Source organism: Ranitomeya variabilis, chromosome 2, assembly GCF_051348905.1.
Source record: "Ranitomeya variabilis isolate aRanVar5 chromosome 2, aRanVar5.hap1, whole genome shotgun sequence".
In the NCBI taxonomy this organism is placed as follows: domain Eukaryota; kingdom Metazoa; phylum Chordata; class Amphibia; order Anura; family Dendrobatidae; genus Ranitomeya; species Ranitomeya variabilis.
In genome coordinates this window covers 781,192,455-781,210,836 of record NC_135233.1, presented here as the reverse complement: position 1 = coordinate 781,210,836, position 18,382 = coordinate 781,192,455, and the positions used below count along the sequence as shown (strand labels likewise).

Sequence of the window (18,382 nt, the reverse complement as noted above, 5' to 3'; positions counted from 1 at the left end):
TATTTTGACAAAAGTTTTTCTTTGTTCACTGTTAGAGCTATGACTATGCTCACTTTATAAGGCTAGCCCATTACTGTTTTTCTGTCAGACATTCCCCACATTCTGAGGCACTCTGTTAAATTATTTGTATTTATTTTTAATCATTTTTCTAAATAAATTATTGGTATTTTAATCTATTTGTCACTTGTGTCTCTACCTTCACAAGTGTCTATGGCTGGTGGTGGCACTGTTGATTCTATATTCAAAAAGTGAATCGGCGCTCCTTCCCTTTCGATCTCTGCCGTGTGCCCAGATGGTTTTCCCCTACATATGGTGTATCGGCATGCTGAGTTGAAATTGTACAACAAATTGTATGGTGCATTTTCTCCTGTTACCCTTGCAAAAGTAAAAGAAAATTAAGTCTAAAGGAAAAAATTTTTGTGAAAAAAAGTTAAATATTTATTTTTTCTTTCCACATTGCCTTAATTCCTGTGAAGCACTTGAGTGGTAAATACACATCTTTGAATGTGGTTTTGAGCTCCTTCAGAGGTGCAGTTTTTAGAATGGTGTCACTTTTCGGTATTTTCTGTCATATATAGTGATGAGCGAATATACTCGTTACTTGTGATTTCTCGAGCACGCTCGGGATGACCTCCCGAGTATTTTTTAGTGCTCGGAGATTTAGTTTTCATCACCCCAGCTGAATGATTTACATCTGTTAGCCAGCATAAGTACATGTGGGGGTTGCCTGGTTGCTAGGGAATCCCCACATGTAATCAAGCAGGCTAACAGATGTAAATCATTCTGCTGCGGTGATGAAAACTAAATCTCCGAGCACTAAAAAAATACTCGGAGGAGTGAAGCATGGAGAGGGAAACAGCATACTTTGGGGGTGTTTTTCTGCAAAGGGGACAGAATGACTGTACCGTATTGAAGGGAGGATGGATGGGGTCATGTATCGAGAAAAGTGTCTTGCAGTAAGAGCACTGAAGATGAGTCGTGGCTGGGTCTTCCAGCATGACAATGGCTGAAGCACTCCGCAAGGGCAAGTAAGCAGTGGCTCCAAAAGAAGCATTTCAAGGTCCTGGAGTGGCCTAGCCAGTCTCCAAAACCAAACATAATAGAAAATCTTTAGAGGGAGCTGAAACTCAAGGTTGCATAATGACAGCCACGAAACCTGAAAGATCTGGAGAAGATCTGTATGGAGGAGTGGGCCAAAATCCCTGCTGCAATGTGTGCAAACTAGTTAAAAAAACTACAGGAAACATCTGACCTCTGTAACTGCAAAGAAAGTTTTCTGTACCAAATTTTAAGTTCTATCTTTCTGTGGTATCAAATATTTCATGCAATAAAATGCAAATTAATTACCTTATGTAAAAATCATACAATGTAATTTTCTGTACTTTTTTTAAGATTGTGTCTCTCACAGTTAACCCCTTCCAGACATGCGCCATACTAGTACTGCTCTGCGATAACTGCGTTACTACAAATCGCAGTACTAGTACGGCGGCACGATCGCGCGGGCTCACGGTGAGCGCCGTGGCAATCGCATGCGGGTGTCAGCTGTATGTGACAGCTGACAACCCGTAGCAATGCCCATGAGCGGTGCTATCGCCGATCATGGCCATTTAACTCCTCTGATGCCGCTGTCAGTAGATGCGATCGCATTGATCCAGTGGTCTCCGGGTCCTTCAATGAGGTGGCTTGTCAGCGCCTGCTGACAGCAGGCGCCCGTAAGCCTCCTACACTGCTGGTCAGGTTGCTGATCTGATACTGTGCTATGCAAAGTAGTGTGTTACTAACGGTAATGTTTGAGACTGTGGTCCCAGCTCTCTTGAGGTCATTGACTAGGTCCTCCAGTGCAGTTCTGTGTTGATTTCTGACCTTTCTCATAATCACACTTACCCCACGAGGCGAGATCTTGCATGGAGCCTGAGACCGAGGAAGACTGACAGTCATCTTGTGTTCCTTCCATTTTCTAATAATTGAGCCAACAGTTGTTGCCTTCTCACTAAGCTGCTTGCCTATTGTCCTGTAGCCCATCCCAGCCTTGTGCAGGTCCACAGTTTAGTCCCAGGTATCCTTAGACAGCTCTTTTATCTTGCCCATGGTGGAAAGGATGGAGTGTGATTAATTCAGTGTGTGGACAAGTGTGTTGTATACAGGTAATGAGTTCAAACAGGTGCAATTAATGCATGTAATGAGTGCAGAGTAGAAGGGCTTCTTAACCCCTTAACGACTGCCGATACGCCTTTTAACGGCGGCAGTTAAGGGAACTTAAACCACAGCGCCGTTAATTAATGGCGCTGTGGAAAAAGTGAATAGTGCCCCCTAGAGTCGGATTTTCTCTGGGGTCTCGGTTACCAGGGGTAGCCGAGACCCCAGAGAACATGATTCGGGGTTTTTTTTTACTGACCCCCGGGTTGCGATCGCCGGTAATTAACCGTTAACCGGCGGTCGCAAAAACCCCCCAAAAAAGCGATTTCCCATTTAATTTCTCTGTCCTCCGATGTGATCGCACATCAGAGGACAGAGAAATGGGGTCCCCGATCGCCCCCCGATACTCACCTATCTCCCCCGGTGCTCCTCATGGCTCCCGATGGGCGCCGCCGTCTTCTTCCGGCCAAAAAATGGCGGGCGCAATGCCGGCCGGCACCCGGGAGATCTTTTGGGGTCTCGGCTGCCGGGGGTAGCCGAGACCCCAAAGAACATGATCGGGGTCGGTTTTTACTGACCCCTGTTTTGCGATCGCCGGTAATTAACTGTTTACCGGCGACCGCAAAAAAAAAGCGATGTCAGATGCCAGAAGCCTCGCCAACAAAATGGATGAATTAGAACTAATGTTGTTGGAGCATAATTATGACATGGTGGGGATATCTGAGACGTGGCTGGATGAGAGCCATGACTGGGCTGTTAACTTGCAGGGCTATAGCCTGTTCAGAAATGACCGTACAGATAAGCGAGGGGGAGGGGTGTGTCTATATGTAAAATCTTCCTTAAAACCCATCCTGCGTGATAATATAGGTGAATTTAATGAAAATGTAGAGTCCCTGTGGGTGGAGATAAGGGGAGGGGGAAAAAATAATAAATTACTGATAGGGGTTTGTTATAAATCTCCAAAAATAATGGAAGCAATGGAGAATATCCTCGTAAAGCAAATAGATGAAGCTGCGACTCAAGGAGAAGTCATTATTATGGGGGACTTCAACTACCCTGAAATAGATTGGGGAACAGAAACCTGCAGTTCCAGCAAAGGTAATCGGTTTTTGACAACTATGAGAGACAATTACCTTTCACAACTGGTTCAGGACCCAACAAGGAGGGGGGCACTGCTAGACCTAATATTAACCAACAGGCCAGACCGCATATCAAATATAAGGGTTGGGGGTCACTTGGGGAATAGTGATCACAAAATAATAAGTTTTCATGTAACCTTTAATAAGATGGGTAGTAGGGGGGTGACAAGGACACTAAACTTCAGGAGGGCAAATTTCCAACGGATGAGAGAGGATCTTGGTGCAATTAACTGGGACGATATCCTGAGACACAAAAATACACAAAGAAAATGTGAGACGTTTATTAGCATCCTGGATAGGACCTGTGCACAGTATATACCGTATGGGAATAAACATACTAGAAATAGGAGGAAACCAATATGGCTAAATAGAGCTGTAAGGGGCGCAATAAGGGACAAAAAGAAAGCATTTAGAGAATTAAAGGAAGTAGGTAGTGAGGAGGCATTAAATAAATACAGAAAATTAAATAAATTCTGTAAAAAGCAAATCAAGGCAGCAAAGATTGAGACAGAGAGACTCATTGCCAGAGAGAGTAAAAATAATCCCAAAATATTCTTTAACTATATAAATAGTAAGAAACTAAAAAATGACAGTGTTGGCCCCCTTAAAAATAATCTGGGGGAAATGGTGGATGAGGATGAGGAAAAAGCCAATATGCTAAATGACTTTTTTTCATCAGTATTTACAAAAGAAAATCCCATGGCAGCCAATATGACTAGTGATAATAATTCCCAATTTAATGTTACCTGCTTAACCCAGCAGGAAGTACAGCGGCGTCTAAAAATAACTAAAATTGACAAATCTCCGGGCCCGGATGGGATACACCCCCGAGTACTGCAGGAACTAAGTACAGTCATTGATAGACCATTATTTTTAATCTTTAAAGACTCCATAATAACAGGGTCTGTACCACAGGACTGGCGTATAGCAAATGTGGTGCCAATATTCAAAAAAGGGGCAAAAACTGAACTCGGTAATTATAGGCCAGTAAGCTTAACCTCTACTGTGGGTAAAATCCTGGAGGGCATTCTAAGGGATACTATACTGGAGTATCTGAAGAGGAATAACCTCATGACCCAATATCAGCACGGGTTTACTAGGGACCGTTCATGTCAGACTAATTTGATCAGCTTCTATGAAGAGGTAAGTTCCGGACTGGACCAAGGGAACCCAGTGGACGTAGTGTATATGGACTTTTCCAAAGCTTTTGATACAGTGCCACACAAAAGGTTGTTACATAAAATGAGAGTAATGGGGATAGGGAAAAATATGTGTAAGTGGGTTGAGAGCTGGCTCAGGGATAGGAAACAAAGGGTGGTTATTAATGGAGCACACTCGGACTGGGTTGCGGTTAGCAGTGGGGTACCACAGGGGTCAGTATTGGGCCCTCTTCTTTTTAACATATTTATTAATGACCTTGTAGGGGGCATTCAGAGTAGAATTTCAATATTTGCAGATGACACTAAACTCTGCAGGGTAATCAATACAGGGGAGGACAATTTTATATTACAGGATGATTTATGTAAACTAGAAGCTTGGGCTGATAAATGGCAAATGAGCTTTAATGGGGATAAATGTAAGGTCATGCACTTGGGTAGAAGTAATAAGATGTATAACTATGTGCTTAATTCTAAAACTCTGGGCAAAACCGTCAATGAAAAAGACCTGGGTATATGGGTGGATGACAAACTCATATTCAGTGGCCAGTGTCAGGCAGCTGCTACAAAGGCAAATAAAATAATGGGATGTATTAAAAGAGGCATAGATGCTCATGAGGAGAACATAATTTTACCTCTATACAAGTCACTAGTTCGACCACACTTAGAATACTGTGCACAGTTCTGGTCTCCGGTGTATAAGAAAGACATAGCTGAACTGGAGAGGGTGCAGAGAAGAGCGACCAAGGTTATTAGAGGACTGGGGGGTCTGCAATACCAAGATAGGTTATTACACTTGGGGCTATTTAGTTTGGAAAAACGAAGACTAAGGGGTGATCTTATTTTAATGTATAAATATATGAGGGGACAGTATAAAGACCTTTCTGATGATCTTTTTAATCATAGACCTGAGACAGGGACAAGGGGGCATCCTCTACGTCTGGAGGAAAGAAGGTTTAAGCATAATAACAGACGCGGATTCTTTACTGTAAGAGCAGTGAGACTATGGAACTCTCTGCCGTATGATGTTGTAATGAGTGATTCATTAATTAAATTTAAGAGGGGACTGGATACCTTTCTGGAAAAGTATAATGTTACAGGGTATATACACTAGATTCCTTGATAAGGCGTTGATCCAGGGAACTAGTCTGATTGCCGTATGTGGAGTCGGGAAGGAATTTTTTTCCCCATGGTGGAGTTACTCTTTGCCACATGGGTTTTTTTTGCTTTCCTCTGGATCAACATGTTAGGGCATGTTAGGTTAGGCTATGGGTTGAACTAGATGGACTTACAGTCTTCCTTCAACCTTAATAACTATGTAACTATGTAATTCTCTGTCCTCTGATGTGATCGCACATCAGAGGACAGAGAAATACGGGGATTCGGGGACCCTGTTATACTTACCGGTGCCCCTGGGTCCTCCTGTGTCCCCTCCTGGCCCTCGGCTTCTTCCTTCACTAAGAAAATAGCGGGCGCATGCGCAGTGCGCCCGCCATGATCTGCCGGCCGGCAGCTAGAGGAGTTGGTGCTAAAATTAGGGTTAGGATTGGGGCTAAAGTTAGGGTTAGGGTTGGGGCTAAAGTTAGGGTTAGGGTTGGGGATAAAATTAGGGTTAGGGTTGGGGCTAAAGTTAGGGTTAGGATTGGGGCTAAATTTAAGGTTAGGGTTGGGGCTAAATTTAGGGTTAGGATTGGGGCTAAATTTAAGGTTAGGGTTGGGGCTAAATTTAGGGTTAGGGTTGGGGATAAAGTTAGGGCTAGGGTTGGGGCTAATGTTAGGACTAGGGTTGCAGCTAAAGTTAGGTTTAGAGTTGGGATTAGGGTTAGGGTTTGGATTAGGGTTTGCATTAGGGTTACTTTTGGGATTAGTACAACAATTTTTGGGGTCCAGTTTCTTTTGTTACCGTTCTGAAAACAAAAATTTGGGGGCTAAAAAATCTTTTTGGTGGAAAATTTTTTATTTTTTTATTTTCACGACTCTGCATTATAAACTTCTGTGAAGCACTTGGGCATTCAAAGTTCTCACAACACATCTAGATAAGTTCTTTGGGGGTCTAGTTTCCAAAATGGTGTCACTTGTGGGGGGTTTCTACTGTTTAGGTACATCAGGAGCTCTGCAAATGCAACATGACGCCCGCAGACCATCCCATCAAAGTCTGCATTCCAAGCGGCACTCCTTCCCTTCCGAGCCCCGATGGGTGCCCAAACAGTGCCCCACCCCCACATATGGGGTATCAGCGTACTCAGGACTAATTGGTCAACAGATTTTGGGGTCCAATGTCTCCTGTTACCCTTGAAAAAATAAAAAATTGCAGGCTAAAAAATCATTTTTGAGGACAAAAAAAGGATTTTTTATTTTCACGGCTCTACGTTATAAATTTCTGTGAAGCACTTGGGGGTTTAAAGTGCTCACCACATATCTAGATAAGTTCCTTAAGGGGTCTAGTTTCCAAAATGGGGTCACTTGTGGGGGTTTCTACTGTTTAGGCACATCAGGGGCTCTCCAAACGCGACATGGTGTCCGATCTCAATTCCAGCCAATTCTACATTGAAAAAGTAAAAAGGCACTCCTTCACTTCCAAGCTCTGTGGTGTGCCCAAACAGTGGTTTACCCCCACATATGGGGTATCGACATACTCAGGAGAAATTGCACAACAACTTTTTTGGTCTAATTTCTTCTGTTACCATTGTCAAAATAAAAATTTTGGGGCAAAATGATCCTTTTTTTAGAAATAATGCGATTTTTTATTTTCAGGACTCTACGTTATAAACTTCCGTGAAGCACTTGGGGGTTTAAAGTGCTCACCACACATCTAGATAAGTTCCTTAAGGGGTCTAGTTTCCAAAATGGTGTCACTTGTGGGGGGTTTCCACTGTTTAGGCACATCAGGGGCTCTCCAAACGCGAAATGGCGTCCGATCTCAATTCCAGCCAATTCTACATTGAAAAAGTAAAACGGCTCTCCTTCTCTTCCAAGCTCTGCGGTGCGCCCAAACAGTGGTTTACCCCCACAAATGGGATATCGACGTGCTCAGGAGAAATTGCACAACAACTTTTGTGGTCTAATTTCTCCTGTTACCCTTGTGAAAATAAGAATTTGTGGGCGAAAAGATCATTTTTGCGTAAACAAATGCGATTTTTTTATTTTCACGGCTCTACTTTAAAAAACTTCTGTGAAGCACTTGGGGACTCAAAGTGCTCACCACACATCTAGATAAGTTCCTTAAGGGGTCTAGTTTCCAAAATGGTGTCACTTGTGGGGGGTTTCCACTGTTTAGGCACATCAGGGGCTCTCCAAACGCCACATGGCGTCCCATCTCAATTCCAGCCAATTCTGCATTGAAAAAGTCAAACGGCGCTCCTTCTCTTCCAAGCTCTGCGTTGCGCCCAAACAGTGGTTTACCCCCCATATGGGGTATCGGCGTATTCAGGAGAAATTGCACAACAAAATTTATGGTTAAATTTCTGTTTTTACACTTGTAAAAATAAACAAAAATGGTTCTGAAGTAAAATGTTTGCATAAAAAAGTTAAATGTTGATTTTTTCCTTCCACATTGTTTCAGTTCCTGTGAAGCACGTAAAGGGTTAATAAACTTCTTGAATGTGGTTTTGAGAACCTTGAGGGGTGCAGTTTTTAGAATGGTGTCACACTTGGTTATTTTCTATCATATAGACCCCTCAAAATGACTTCAAATGTGATGTGGTCCCTAAAAAAAAAATGGTGTTATAAAAATGAGAAATTGCTGGTCAACTTTTAACCCTTATAACTCCCTAACAAAAAAAATTTTGTTTCCAAAATTGTGCTGATGTAAAGTAGACATGTGGGAAATGTTATTTATTAACTATTTTTTGTGACATACCTCTCTGATTTAATGGATTAAAAATACAAAGTTTGAAAATTGCAAAATTTTAAAACTTTTCGCCATATTTCCATATTTTTTTTGTAAATAATCGCAAGTAATATCGAAGAATTGTTACTACTAACATGAAGTACAATATGTCACGAAAAAACAGTCTCAGAATCAGCAGGATCTGTTAAAGCATTCCAGAGTTATAACCTCATTAAGTGACAGTGGTCAGAATTGTAAAAATTGGCTTGGTCATTAAGTACCAAATTGGCTCTGTCACTACGGGGTTAAAGAAAAACTGACAGGTCTGTAAGAGCCAGCATTCTTGCTGGTTGGTAAGTTATCAAATACTTATTTCATGCAATAAAATGCAATTTAATTATTTAAAAATCATACAATGTGATTTTCTGGTTTTTATTTTTAGATTCTCTCTCACAGTTGAAGTGTACCTAAGATAAAAATTACAGACCTCTCCATTCTTTGTAGGTTGGAAATCTAGCAAAATCCGCAGTGTATCAAATACTAATTTCCCCACTGTATATGATTTGTCAGTTTTGTTAACACTTTGCCACTGCTGAATTTAATATGGAGCAGTTCTTACAAAATTAACAGTTGATGGCATAACAATACAGGGCATGCAAGCCTCTGAGTAGAAAGAACAACAAATGCCAAGAGAGCAGAATCAAAATAAATGGTGACTTTTAAAGGGAGTCTGTCCCTCAAAAACTGAACTTGAACTATTTGGATATTCTATGAGGGCACCTAGCCTCTAATATACAGTAATTCATATTAGTACTGTAGATTATATATATATATATATATATATATATATATATATATATATATAGTGGTGCAGTGACCAATGTTACAGCCAGGGGGCGCTGCATCTGCACTTCAAGATGCACTTGGAGACATAATTGAGTTGAAACAACGACTGGTCATGTGATTGATAGACGGTATGTATCGCAGAGGTGGGTGGCCCTGTGATGGAAGCCTGGGTATGTTTTGCTCAAGCAGATCTACTACTGAGGGATTTGTTTACATTGGGAAGGCTTCCAGCTGATTGGAGAGATGGGTGGGTCCAGTCACCTACAAACCCACCCAAAAGGTGTGTTTGAACACCTAAGATGGTTTTGTGTTGAAGGACCTGTGGTGATGTCACGCCCACCTGACTAGCCATGTGACAGGTACCTGGGTGTGGTTACACCTATGTAAAGGAGGTGTGTGTGTAGCCCAGGCAGAGTGAGTGTTTGGGACTCTGTCAGAGTGGACACACTTCCATGTGTCCTGGCTGGACATCGAAGAGTGGCCTGTGTGCTTTAGGTCCTGGACGGTCAGTGTTGGAGGCTCTTGGGATTGGAGTCGTCCTGGAAGCACTGTGAGACCGTCGACCTGGACGGTCATTGTTGGAGGCTCTTGGGATTGGAGTCGTCCTGGAAGCACTGTGAGACCGTCGACCTGGATGGTCAGTGTTGGAGGCTCTTGGGATTGGAGTCGTCCTGGAAGCACTGTGAGACCGTCGACCTGGACGGTCAATGTGGTGAGGACCATGGGACTGACGGGTAGTCAGCATGAGGAGTGGAACTCCTGAAAGGTAACCCCGGACAAGGGGATTTTATATTGTACAGCAGAGAAGCCTATCGGCTGCATGAACGGACTGAGGGTCGTGATAAGCTCATGAAATGTAACGCAACGGACTGTACGTCATGTGGTTTATGATGTGTAATAAACCAAATAAGACTGATATGTGTGAGATATCGTGCCTGAAGTGTTTATCCTGCTGTCAAGCGAGTATTCCCCAACCCACTCAGGTAGTGTATTCACCACAATATATATATTTAAATAAACTGTTTTACTAGATATGTAAATGAGGGGCTTTGGTGCACCCTTGGTAAGGCATAGCCCCCTCAATTACCTTTCTCCGCCCCTCTCCTTTTGGTGATTGACAGTGCTTGCTTTGGAGCTCTGCCTATATCCCCAGTGGGGCATGCACTGACACTGCAGGGGCCTGAGTGTGTGCTGGTTCTCATCTCCCTCTCTTATTAGCATCGCCCACTCACTGCTTTGTGATAGTGTGTAGTGAGGGAAGGGTGGATAATGCCCCTGCACCACACAGACATTGGGGGCAGAAGTTACATTTACATTCCCTATTGTTTGCTGCAGTGAGCAGGAGTCTAGCATGGCTGTTATTAGCCGTGAAGTTCAAGATGTTAATATAGCTGGACAGAATGTCATATATTTGAGCAGAATATAGCTCTGTGCTTTATTAAACAATTCAATTAATTTCCAGATGTATTTTCCATTTTGACAGGTGACCATGTCTCGGTCAGCGGCCCTGAAGGGTGTTTTAGAATGACCCAGATTGAAGGCATGGAGGACATCTTCCTTGTGGCCGCTGGCACAGGACTGACACCAATGGTTAGATTGTTGAAGAATGTACTGAGCAATTCTTCCAGCCTCAGGTTTGTATGAAAACATCTTAAATCTATAGAAGATATCCTTTAATTGTTTAAAGAATTACCTCAATCTTAGTAAATAAAGCAAGATATGAGCTTAACATTGTACATTGTGTCACTTATGGGAATTTAAATTATTCTAGCAAGTCTGGAAATATAAGCAAGCAACGTCTTATCTGGAATCGAAGACTGAGCAATTGCCGACTTTTCTGTGCTGATGGAGCAGCGCAAGATACATGTGTGTGATGTGCAACACAGAGATCCTTGTCATTATGTTAGGATCTGGGGGTTTTGCTGTCCCAATCTTGGAAGGTGGAAACCTTGCACACCTATTTCAATTGAATATATACTATTCACTGCCACATAGCACCACTTATTGATTATCACAGTCGCCTGTGGCTGGTCCAAATAGTTTCCCTGAAATCCATCCATACTTACTAATGGCACTGAGGTCATTTTATACCTCCATTCTGGGGAGAGCCTTAGTTCTTTTAGCAAAAGTTAGTTGATTGACCAAGATGGCTGCTGGCCACAGTATGGCTGTTCAGTATATTATGGCTGACCATTCTCTTATAATGTCTCCTTTGATGTACGTGCTCCAGCCTCAACGTCTTCTGTGATATTCATTCTCCAGCCCAGCATCTCCAGCCCCATTGTCTCCTATGTGATGTACATGCTCCAGTCCTTGCATCTCCTATGTTACGTATATGCTCAAGCCACAGCTTCTCCTTTGTGTGTATACAGCAGTCTCAGTGTCTCCTATGCTATGTATACAGCAAACCTCCCACTGCAGGAGTTATATAAATGTAATGTGAGCAGTGATGAATTTCCCTCTGTGAGGAAAGCTGCAGTGTTAGATACATCTGTGCTCAGTAGTACAACTGTCACACCTCCATACTCACTGCATTCACTGCTCTGCTTCGTGGTCACTGCCAGCTCTGCTGGTAGAGAGTCAGTTTCCACCTATTCTGAGACGGAGCCAGATCTTGCTGCAGTGTAACTCTGCTGTGTCCTCCAGGATTTACCTTCCACTGCCTAACTGCTGTTTTGTTGACAGGAAGTTGCTGAATCTCTAGCAGTAGCAGTCAATGACAGGCGCTGGGTACAATAGGCTGGTAGTTGCCTCTGTTAGCAACTACATGCCTTTTTTTTTTAAATCCCAAATATTGTCATGTGCGGTTAGTGCAGGGACAGTTAGACAATCAACCCCAATTCCCCAGGTGTCTGAGTGATCTTGGCGGGTCGCACACTGTCGTACACTGTCACCTGGTGATTCCAAATTTATGAATATTTGACATCAGTTTGCCACATTATACTGTTGCTCCCCCTTATATGGGCAAATTGTACCCCATAGAGCTGACTTGGGGTCCTCAGTTTATTCCTTGCACAGAAAAAAACCCCTTGGGTCCTTTAGTTCCAAATAAATTTGTTTTCTATCCCTCACAGAAGCTATGAACCACAACATCCTTTAGGTTGTGTGCCCTTTTGTAAGCAATGGATGGTTACTCAGTTGTATGTTTTGAGAGTACTGAATCATTTCCCAAAATACGCTAAAATTTGTCTAAAGCTTGTCTCTTCCCATGCCATCCATGCTAAATGTGAACATAGACCTTACTTGAGTGTCTGATGCAGTTTTGCTTCTAGGGCAAAGAAGATCACTTTTTTTTTTTTTTAATGGAGTGCTCGCTGGTATCCTCTTTTGACATTTCTTCTAGCGTAACCTTTTTCCTCAAATCTTTTGCTGAGGTTTCCAGCCTGTTTGGAGAAAGAATGGTCAGAGGAGCAAATTCTACACGATTGTAAAAATTCACCAATTGGAATTTCATTAATTAGATGTTGTGTATGAGAAGAAGAGGCATGCAGTAGTGATTCAATGCTGTATTTTTCCTGTGCACCTTTAGGGTATGTGTCCACGTTCAGGAAACGCTGCGTTTTTGACGCAGCGCTGAGCCGCAGCGTCAAAAACGCAGCGTCCAGATGTTACAGCATAGTGGAGGGGATTTAATGAAATCCCGTCTCCACTGTGCATTAAAAAACGCATGCGTTTTTCCCGCAAAAACGCACATGCGTTGCGTTTTTTAAGAACGCAGCATGTTGCTACAATGAGCAAAACACGCAGGAACACCGCAGGTGACCTGCCAGTGACTTCAGGTGCATTTTTGGTCAGGATTTTACCTGCATAAACCTGCGTGAAGGACGCCCCCATTGCTGTTCCCTGAAGCTGTAAATAAAAAATTGTGTCAGCGCAAACCCTAACAAAGTTAATAAAAATTTGGCCAAGTTAGAATCTATGTTGGTCATAGCTAGGAAGTACCATCTTTAGGGTGAATAGACGTATAAAGTGATTCCAGTTTGAATGTAAGAATCCATACCTCTTCCTCCATGTAGATGTTTTCTACTTTATTCAACATGTCATTGGTGTCCTTAAGGTATGACAGTAGAGTTTCCACTGGTGTTCCAGATATTTACACACCCATTCGCATAGGCTGCCATTTCCTGACACGATGGGGCACCCCAGGGATTTGCAGATATTTTTATGTACCTTTGAAAGAAGATAGAGATTTGCTGTACAAGGGGATTCTGGAATCAAGCTTTCCTTGATGTCTTTTGTGATGACCCCAGCCTGGAATGCTTCATCCCCAGTAATGTGAAGCTGTGCTTGAAAAGATGTGGAGTAAACATATTTTTTTTTTATAGCACCCACTGTCTCTCAGCTGTCTGAACACTTTCTTGTCTCTGGGTGGATGACAAGTTGTACTAATTACGAATCTTAGTTGGTATTCTCTGAAATTCCTCAGTAACAAGTTTGACAAAATAAATTAATCTTAGGCTATAAATTTAATGAAGGTAATTTCTTGACCTTGGGGAAGATGAATTTCTTACCTTTAGTTGTGGCAATTTCGTATCCATCACTTAGTTCCTCAAGGATTTAAGTCGCATCTAGCTCTTATGTCATACTTTCCTCCCACACATCTGATTTTTTATTACGTTTTTTGAGAATCAATTTGCAAGCAAAAAGATGTAAACGTTTCACAGCGGTAAGCAGATCAAATGGAGACACGGGAGAAAGTGGAGCCAAGGCTGAGAATGTCAACCTGCGCCTGAGACAGACACATGTTAAGACAGATTAATCACCTGTAGTTTAGAGCATTCAGACCTATTGGTTGGAATACGTATATTTCTGTCATATCCCCTGGAATAATTTGCAGTCTTCCATTTAGCTTTTTTTTAAGTATTTAGTCTGTCTGCCAGACTAAGGATCTGACTCATCTTCAGTAGATGTAAAAAACAAAGTAAAAGATGTGCTGTGACTTGACTGTTTACCAATATGAGCCTCTTATCTATACATTGTGTTAACTCCTGTACCCGTGAAGCTTTTTTGCATGTTAATGACCAAGCCAATTTTTACAATTCTGACCACTGTCACTTTAAGAGGTAATAACTCTGGAACGCTTCAACGGAGCACACTGATTCTGAGACTGTTTTTTCTTGACATTGTACTTCATGATAGTGGTAACATTTCTTTGGTATGGCTTGCTTTTATTTGTGAAAAAAGTGGAAATTTGGCGAAAATTTCTCAATCTTCCAACTTTTAATTTTCATGCCCTTAAATCGCAGAGATATGTCACACAAAAAAATTTTGATTTCCATTGTAATTTGTGAAAAAAGTGGAAATTCGGCGAAGATTTCACAATTTTCAAACTTTTAATTTTCATGCCCTTAAATAGCAGAGATATGTCACACAAAAAAAGGTTTGATTTCCCATGTAATTTCTCTCTCCTCTGATCAGAGGAGAGAGAAATGGGGTCCCTCTATCCCTTCCTGGTACCTCTGGTGTCTTTGCATCCCCCCGTGAAATTCCCATGCTGGCAGCGTCTTCTTCCAGGAAGAGAATGGCAGGTGCATGTGCAGTGTGCACGCCGAGATCTGACGGCCGGCAACAATAGGGAATTTTTCTATTGGTTCATTTTGATCACTGTGACAGACCCTATCACAGTGATCAAAATAAAAAAAATAGTAAATCAAACCCCCCTTTATCACCCCCTTAGTTAGATAAAAAATATCATAACAAATGTATTTATTTCCATTTTTCCATTAGGGTTGGGCTAAATTTAGGGTTGGGGCTAGGGTTCGGGTTGTGGTTATGGTTGGGATTACGGTTAGTGTTGGGATTAGGGTTAGGAGTGTGCCTTTGAGTCCAGCCAATTTTGCATTCAAAAAGTCAAAGGGTGCCCCCTTCCTTCTGAGCCTTGCCATGTACCCACACAGTGCACCATACAATTTGTTGTGCAATTTCTCCTGAGTACACCAATACCCCATATGAGGGAAAAAACTTTTGTGTGCACGGCAGGGCTCTGAAGGGAAGGTGAGTCATCTGACTTTTTGAATGCAAAATATCCTGGAATCATTTGCGGACATCATGTCCCATTTGGAGAGCTGCTGATGTGCAAAAACAGTGTAAACCCCCCACAAGTGTCCTCATTTTGGAAACTAGACCCCCTCAAGGAATGTATTTAGATGCGTGGGGAGCACCTTGAACCCCCAGGTGCTTCACAGAAGTTTATAACGTTGAGCTGTGAAATGAATAAAATCACATTTTCCTAAAAAAAAATGTTATTTTGCATTTTCATAAGGGTAACAAGAGAAATTGCACCATACAATTTCCCCATAAGTGACCCCATTTTATAAAGTACACCTCTCAATGAATGAATTCATCTAGGGGTGCAGTGAAGATATTGGCACCACGGGTGTGTCACTGAATTTTATACCATTGGGTAGTGAAGAGAAAATAGCTACATTTTTACCACCAAGATTGTACGTTTGCCCCAAGTTTTACATTTTCATACAGAGAAAACGGTAAAAATTTGTCCCACAATTTCTACTGAACGTGGCAATACCCCATTTGTTGCTGTACAGTACTACATAGCCATACATTGAGACTTGGAAGGAACAGAGCACTATTTGCCTCCTGGAGCACAGATGTTCCTAGAATAGTTTGCAGACTCCATATACAGAGCCCCTAGTTGCTGAAGAGCGGAATCCCCACTCAAGTAACCCCATTTTGGAAATTATACCCCTTGGGGAATTTATTTTCAGGTGTAGTGAAGATTTTGACCCCATGGGTATTTTCCAGAAACAAGCAGCAATGAATGTTGCCTGGTGAAAATCGCACACTGCCGTTGTAGTGACCAGTACACTGTAGTGACCAGTCACTTGTTCATTATGCCCAGCCCATGCTTCTGGAGACACGGACCAGCAAGTTAGGCGAGCTCTCACCACTACAGAAATGCCAAACGTAGACGCTATATGTGGTTTAGGTACACTGTGGGGCTCAGAAGTGAGGGGGTATTTGGATTTGAGAGAGACTAATTTGCTGAATTTCTTTTGGCGGGTGAGGAGCCATTTAGCTTTTCCAGAGCCTTTGTGATGCTAGTAACGTGGAAGCCCTCTATATGGCAGACCTGAGTGGGGACTTGCTTTTTTTGTGGATTGAGTTGAAGCTTTTATTGGAAGCATTTTACATACTGTTTGGGATCATATTTATCCCGCATTAAACGCTGAACTCCTATTTTGGGGTTTCCATCTAAATCTCTGAGTGACGTGATTCAGATGAAACAGCTGAGGGAATCCTTCACTATAATGAGGCAGCAGAGTTGCTCAGGACTCCGTCTGGCCTCTGTTCAGTGGTGTCCTTCTTTTCAGAACTGTGGCCGGCGGCACTTTTATGCAATCCTAAAAAGACGGACACCACCGGATCACCGGTCTTATTGCATCCACAGTGGCTCCATCTGCCTCATTATAGGGAATCTTCCTCCAGGGGTTCCGCCTGAAACACGTATTTCAGAGATTTACATGGAAACCCCGGTGCAAGCGCTCAGCACAGAGTGCATGATAAATGTGCGCCGAGGGTATGTGCACACGTAGAAAGGAGCTCTGTGAATTTTTCCGCATCGGATTTTAGAAATCTGCAGGTAAAAGGCACTGCATTTTTCCTGACCGCGGATTTACTGCAGTTTTTATGCGGAATTTGTACGGATTCCACCTGCGGTTTTACACCTGCGGATTCCTATAGAGGAGCAGGTGTAAACCGCAGCGGAATCCGTACAAAGAATTGACATGCTGCGGAATGTAACCCGCAGCGTTTCCGCGCGTTTTTTTCGGCAGCACGGGCACTACGGATTGCGTTTTCCATAGGTTTACATTGTACGGTAAACGCATGGAAAGCTGCTGTGGACTCGCAGCTGCAGAAATCCGCAACGTATGCACATAGCCTTACTCTTTGGGAGTCAAATCAACAGCAGGTGAAGAACTGGTTTTATTTTTTACACTGTTCCTCATGCGGTATAAGTGATTAGGCGACTTTATTCTCCGGGTTGTGCGATTACAGTGATACTAGATTTATATCGTGTTTCCATGTTTCACTGCTGTCATACACTAAAAGATGATTATTATTACAAAAAATAGTTTTTGCATCATAGTATTTTGAGAGCTATAATTTTTTCATATTTTGGCCCACAGAGTCATGGTGAGGGCTTGTTTTTTGCGGGACGAGTTGATGTTTTTCTTGGTACCATTTTTGGGCATATGACATTTTTTGATCACTTTTTATTCTGATTTGTGGAAGACCGCTGGATCACAGGTCTTATTGGCATTCCATGTGTGGTAAAATTGATAATGCAGATTTTTTCTTCGGGTCAGTACGATTACAGCGATACCACAGTTATATCGTTTTATGTTTTAACGCTTTTACACTATAAAATCTATTTCATGGAAAAAATTATTATTTTTGCATCACTTTATTCTGAGAGCTATAACTTTTTTTATTTTTCTCCTGAAGGAGCTGTATGGCGGCTTGCTTTTTGTTGGACAAGATGATGTTTTCAGCGATACCATGTTTATTTATATAAGTCTTTTTGATTATTCCACTTTTTGCTCGGCGGTATGATGATAAAGCATTGTTTTTTGCCTTGTTTTTTTTTTGGTGTTCACTAAAGGGGTTAACTGGTCGGACATTTTTACAGGTCGGGTCGTTGCGGACACCGCAATACCAAATATGTGTACTTTTATTGTATATACGGTAAATATTTTTTCATACCAATATTTATTTATGGATACAATAGCTTTTGATTTTTTTTTTTTATTTTAGATTTTTAAAAAATAGTTTTACAATTATTAAAAAAAAAATGTTTTTACTTTTTTTTTTAAACTTATCCCACTTTGGGACTATCATTTTTTGCAGGCTGATTGCGTGTACAGCATGGGGATGCAGCAAGCAGCATCCCTTTGCTGTACAAACTGTCAGCCTGCACTGACATAGAAAGTTACTGATCATGCGCTGCTCATGATTAGAGATGAGCGAACATCGTGGGCTCCCTCCATATTTGGCAAGCTATAGCTCTTACCGAAGAAGCTGCATCGGGAACACAGATACCTGGAGCGCTCCCGATAATCAGCTGCTCGGCGCCGCAGCTGTATGTGTCCCGGCTGTGTGACAGTCACAACACATGCATGGAAGACCTGTGTGTTGTGACTCACACTGCGGCGCCGAACAGATGATTATCGGGAGCGCTCCAGGTATCCGGGTTCCCGATGCAGCTTCTTCAGTAAGCGCTATAGCATTGCCGAGTAAGGAGAGAGCCAACAATG

General features: G+C 42.2%; 1 protein-coding gene across 2 annotated transcripts in view; it reads left to right on the top strand.

Annotated features, from left to right (window-relative positions):
* CYB5R4 (cytochrome b5 reductase 4) overlaps nucleotides 1-18,382 on the top strand; it is a 389,372-nt gene that overhangs the window by 287,634 nt on the left and 83,356 nt on the right. For both annotated transcript variants that reach the window (XM_077289796.1, XM_077289795.1), the window contains one exon: nucleotides 10,591-10,741. In XM_077289796.1, coding sequence (XP_077145911.1) covers nucleotides 10,591-10,741 — 151 coding nt within the window. The remainder of the gene's footprint in view (nucleotides 1-10,590; nucleotides 10,742-18,382) is intronic.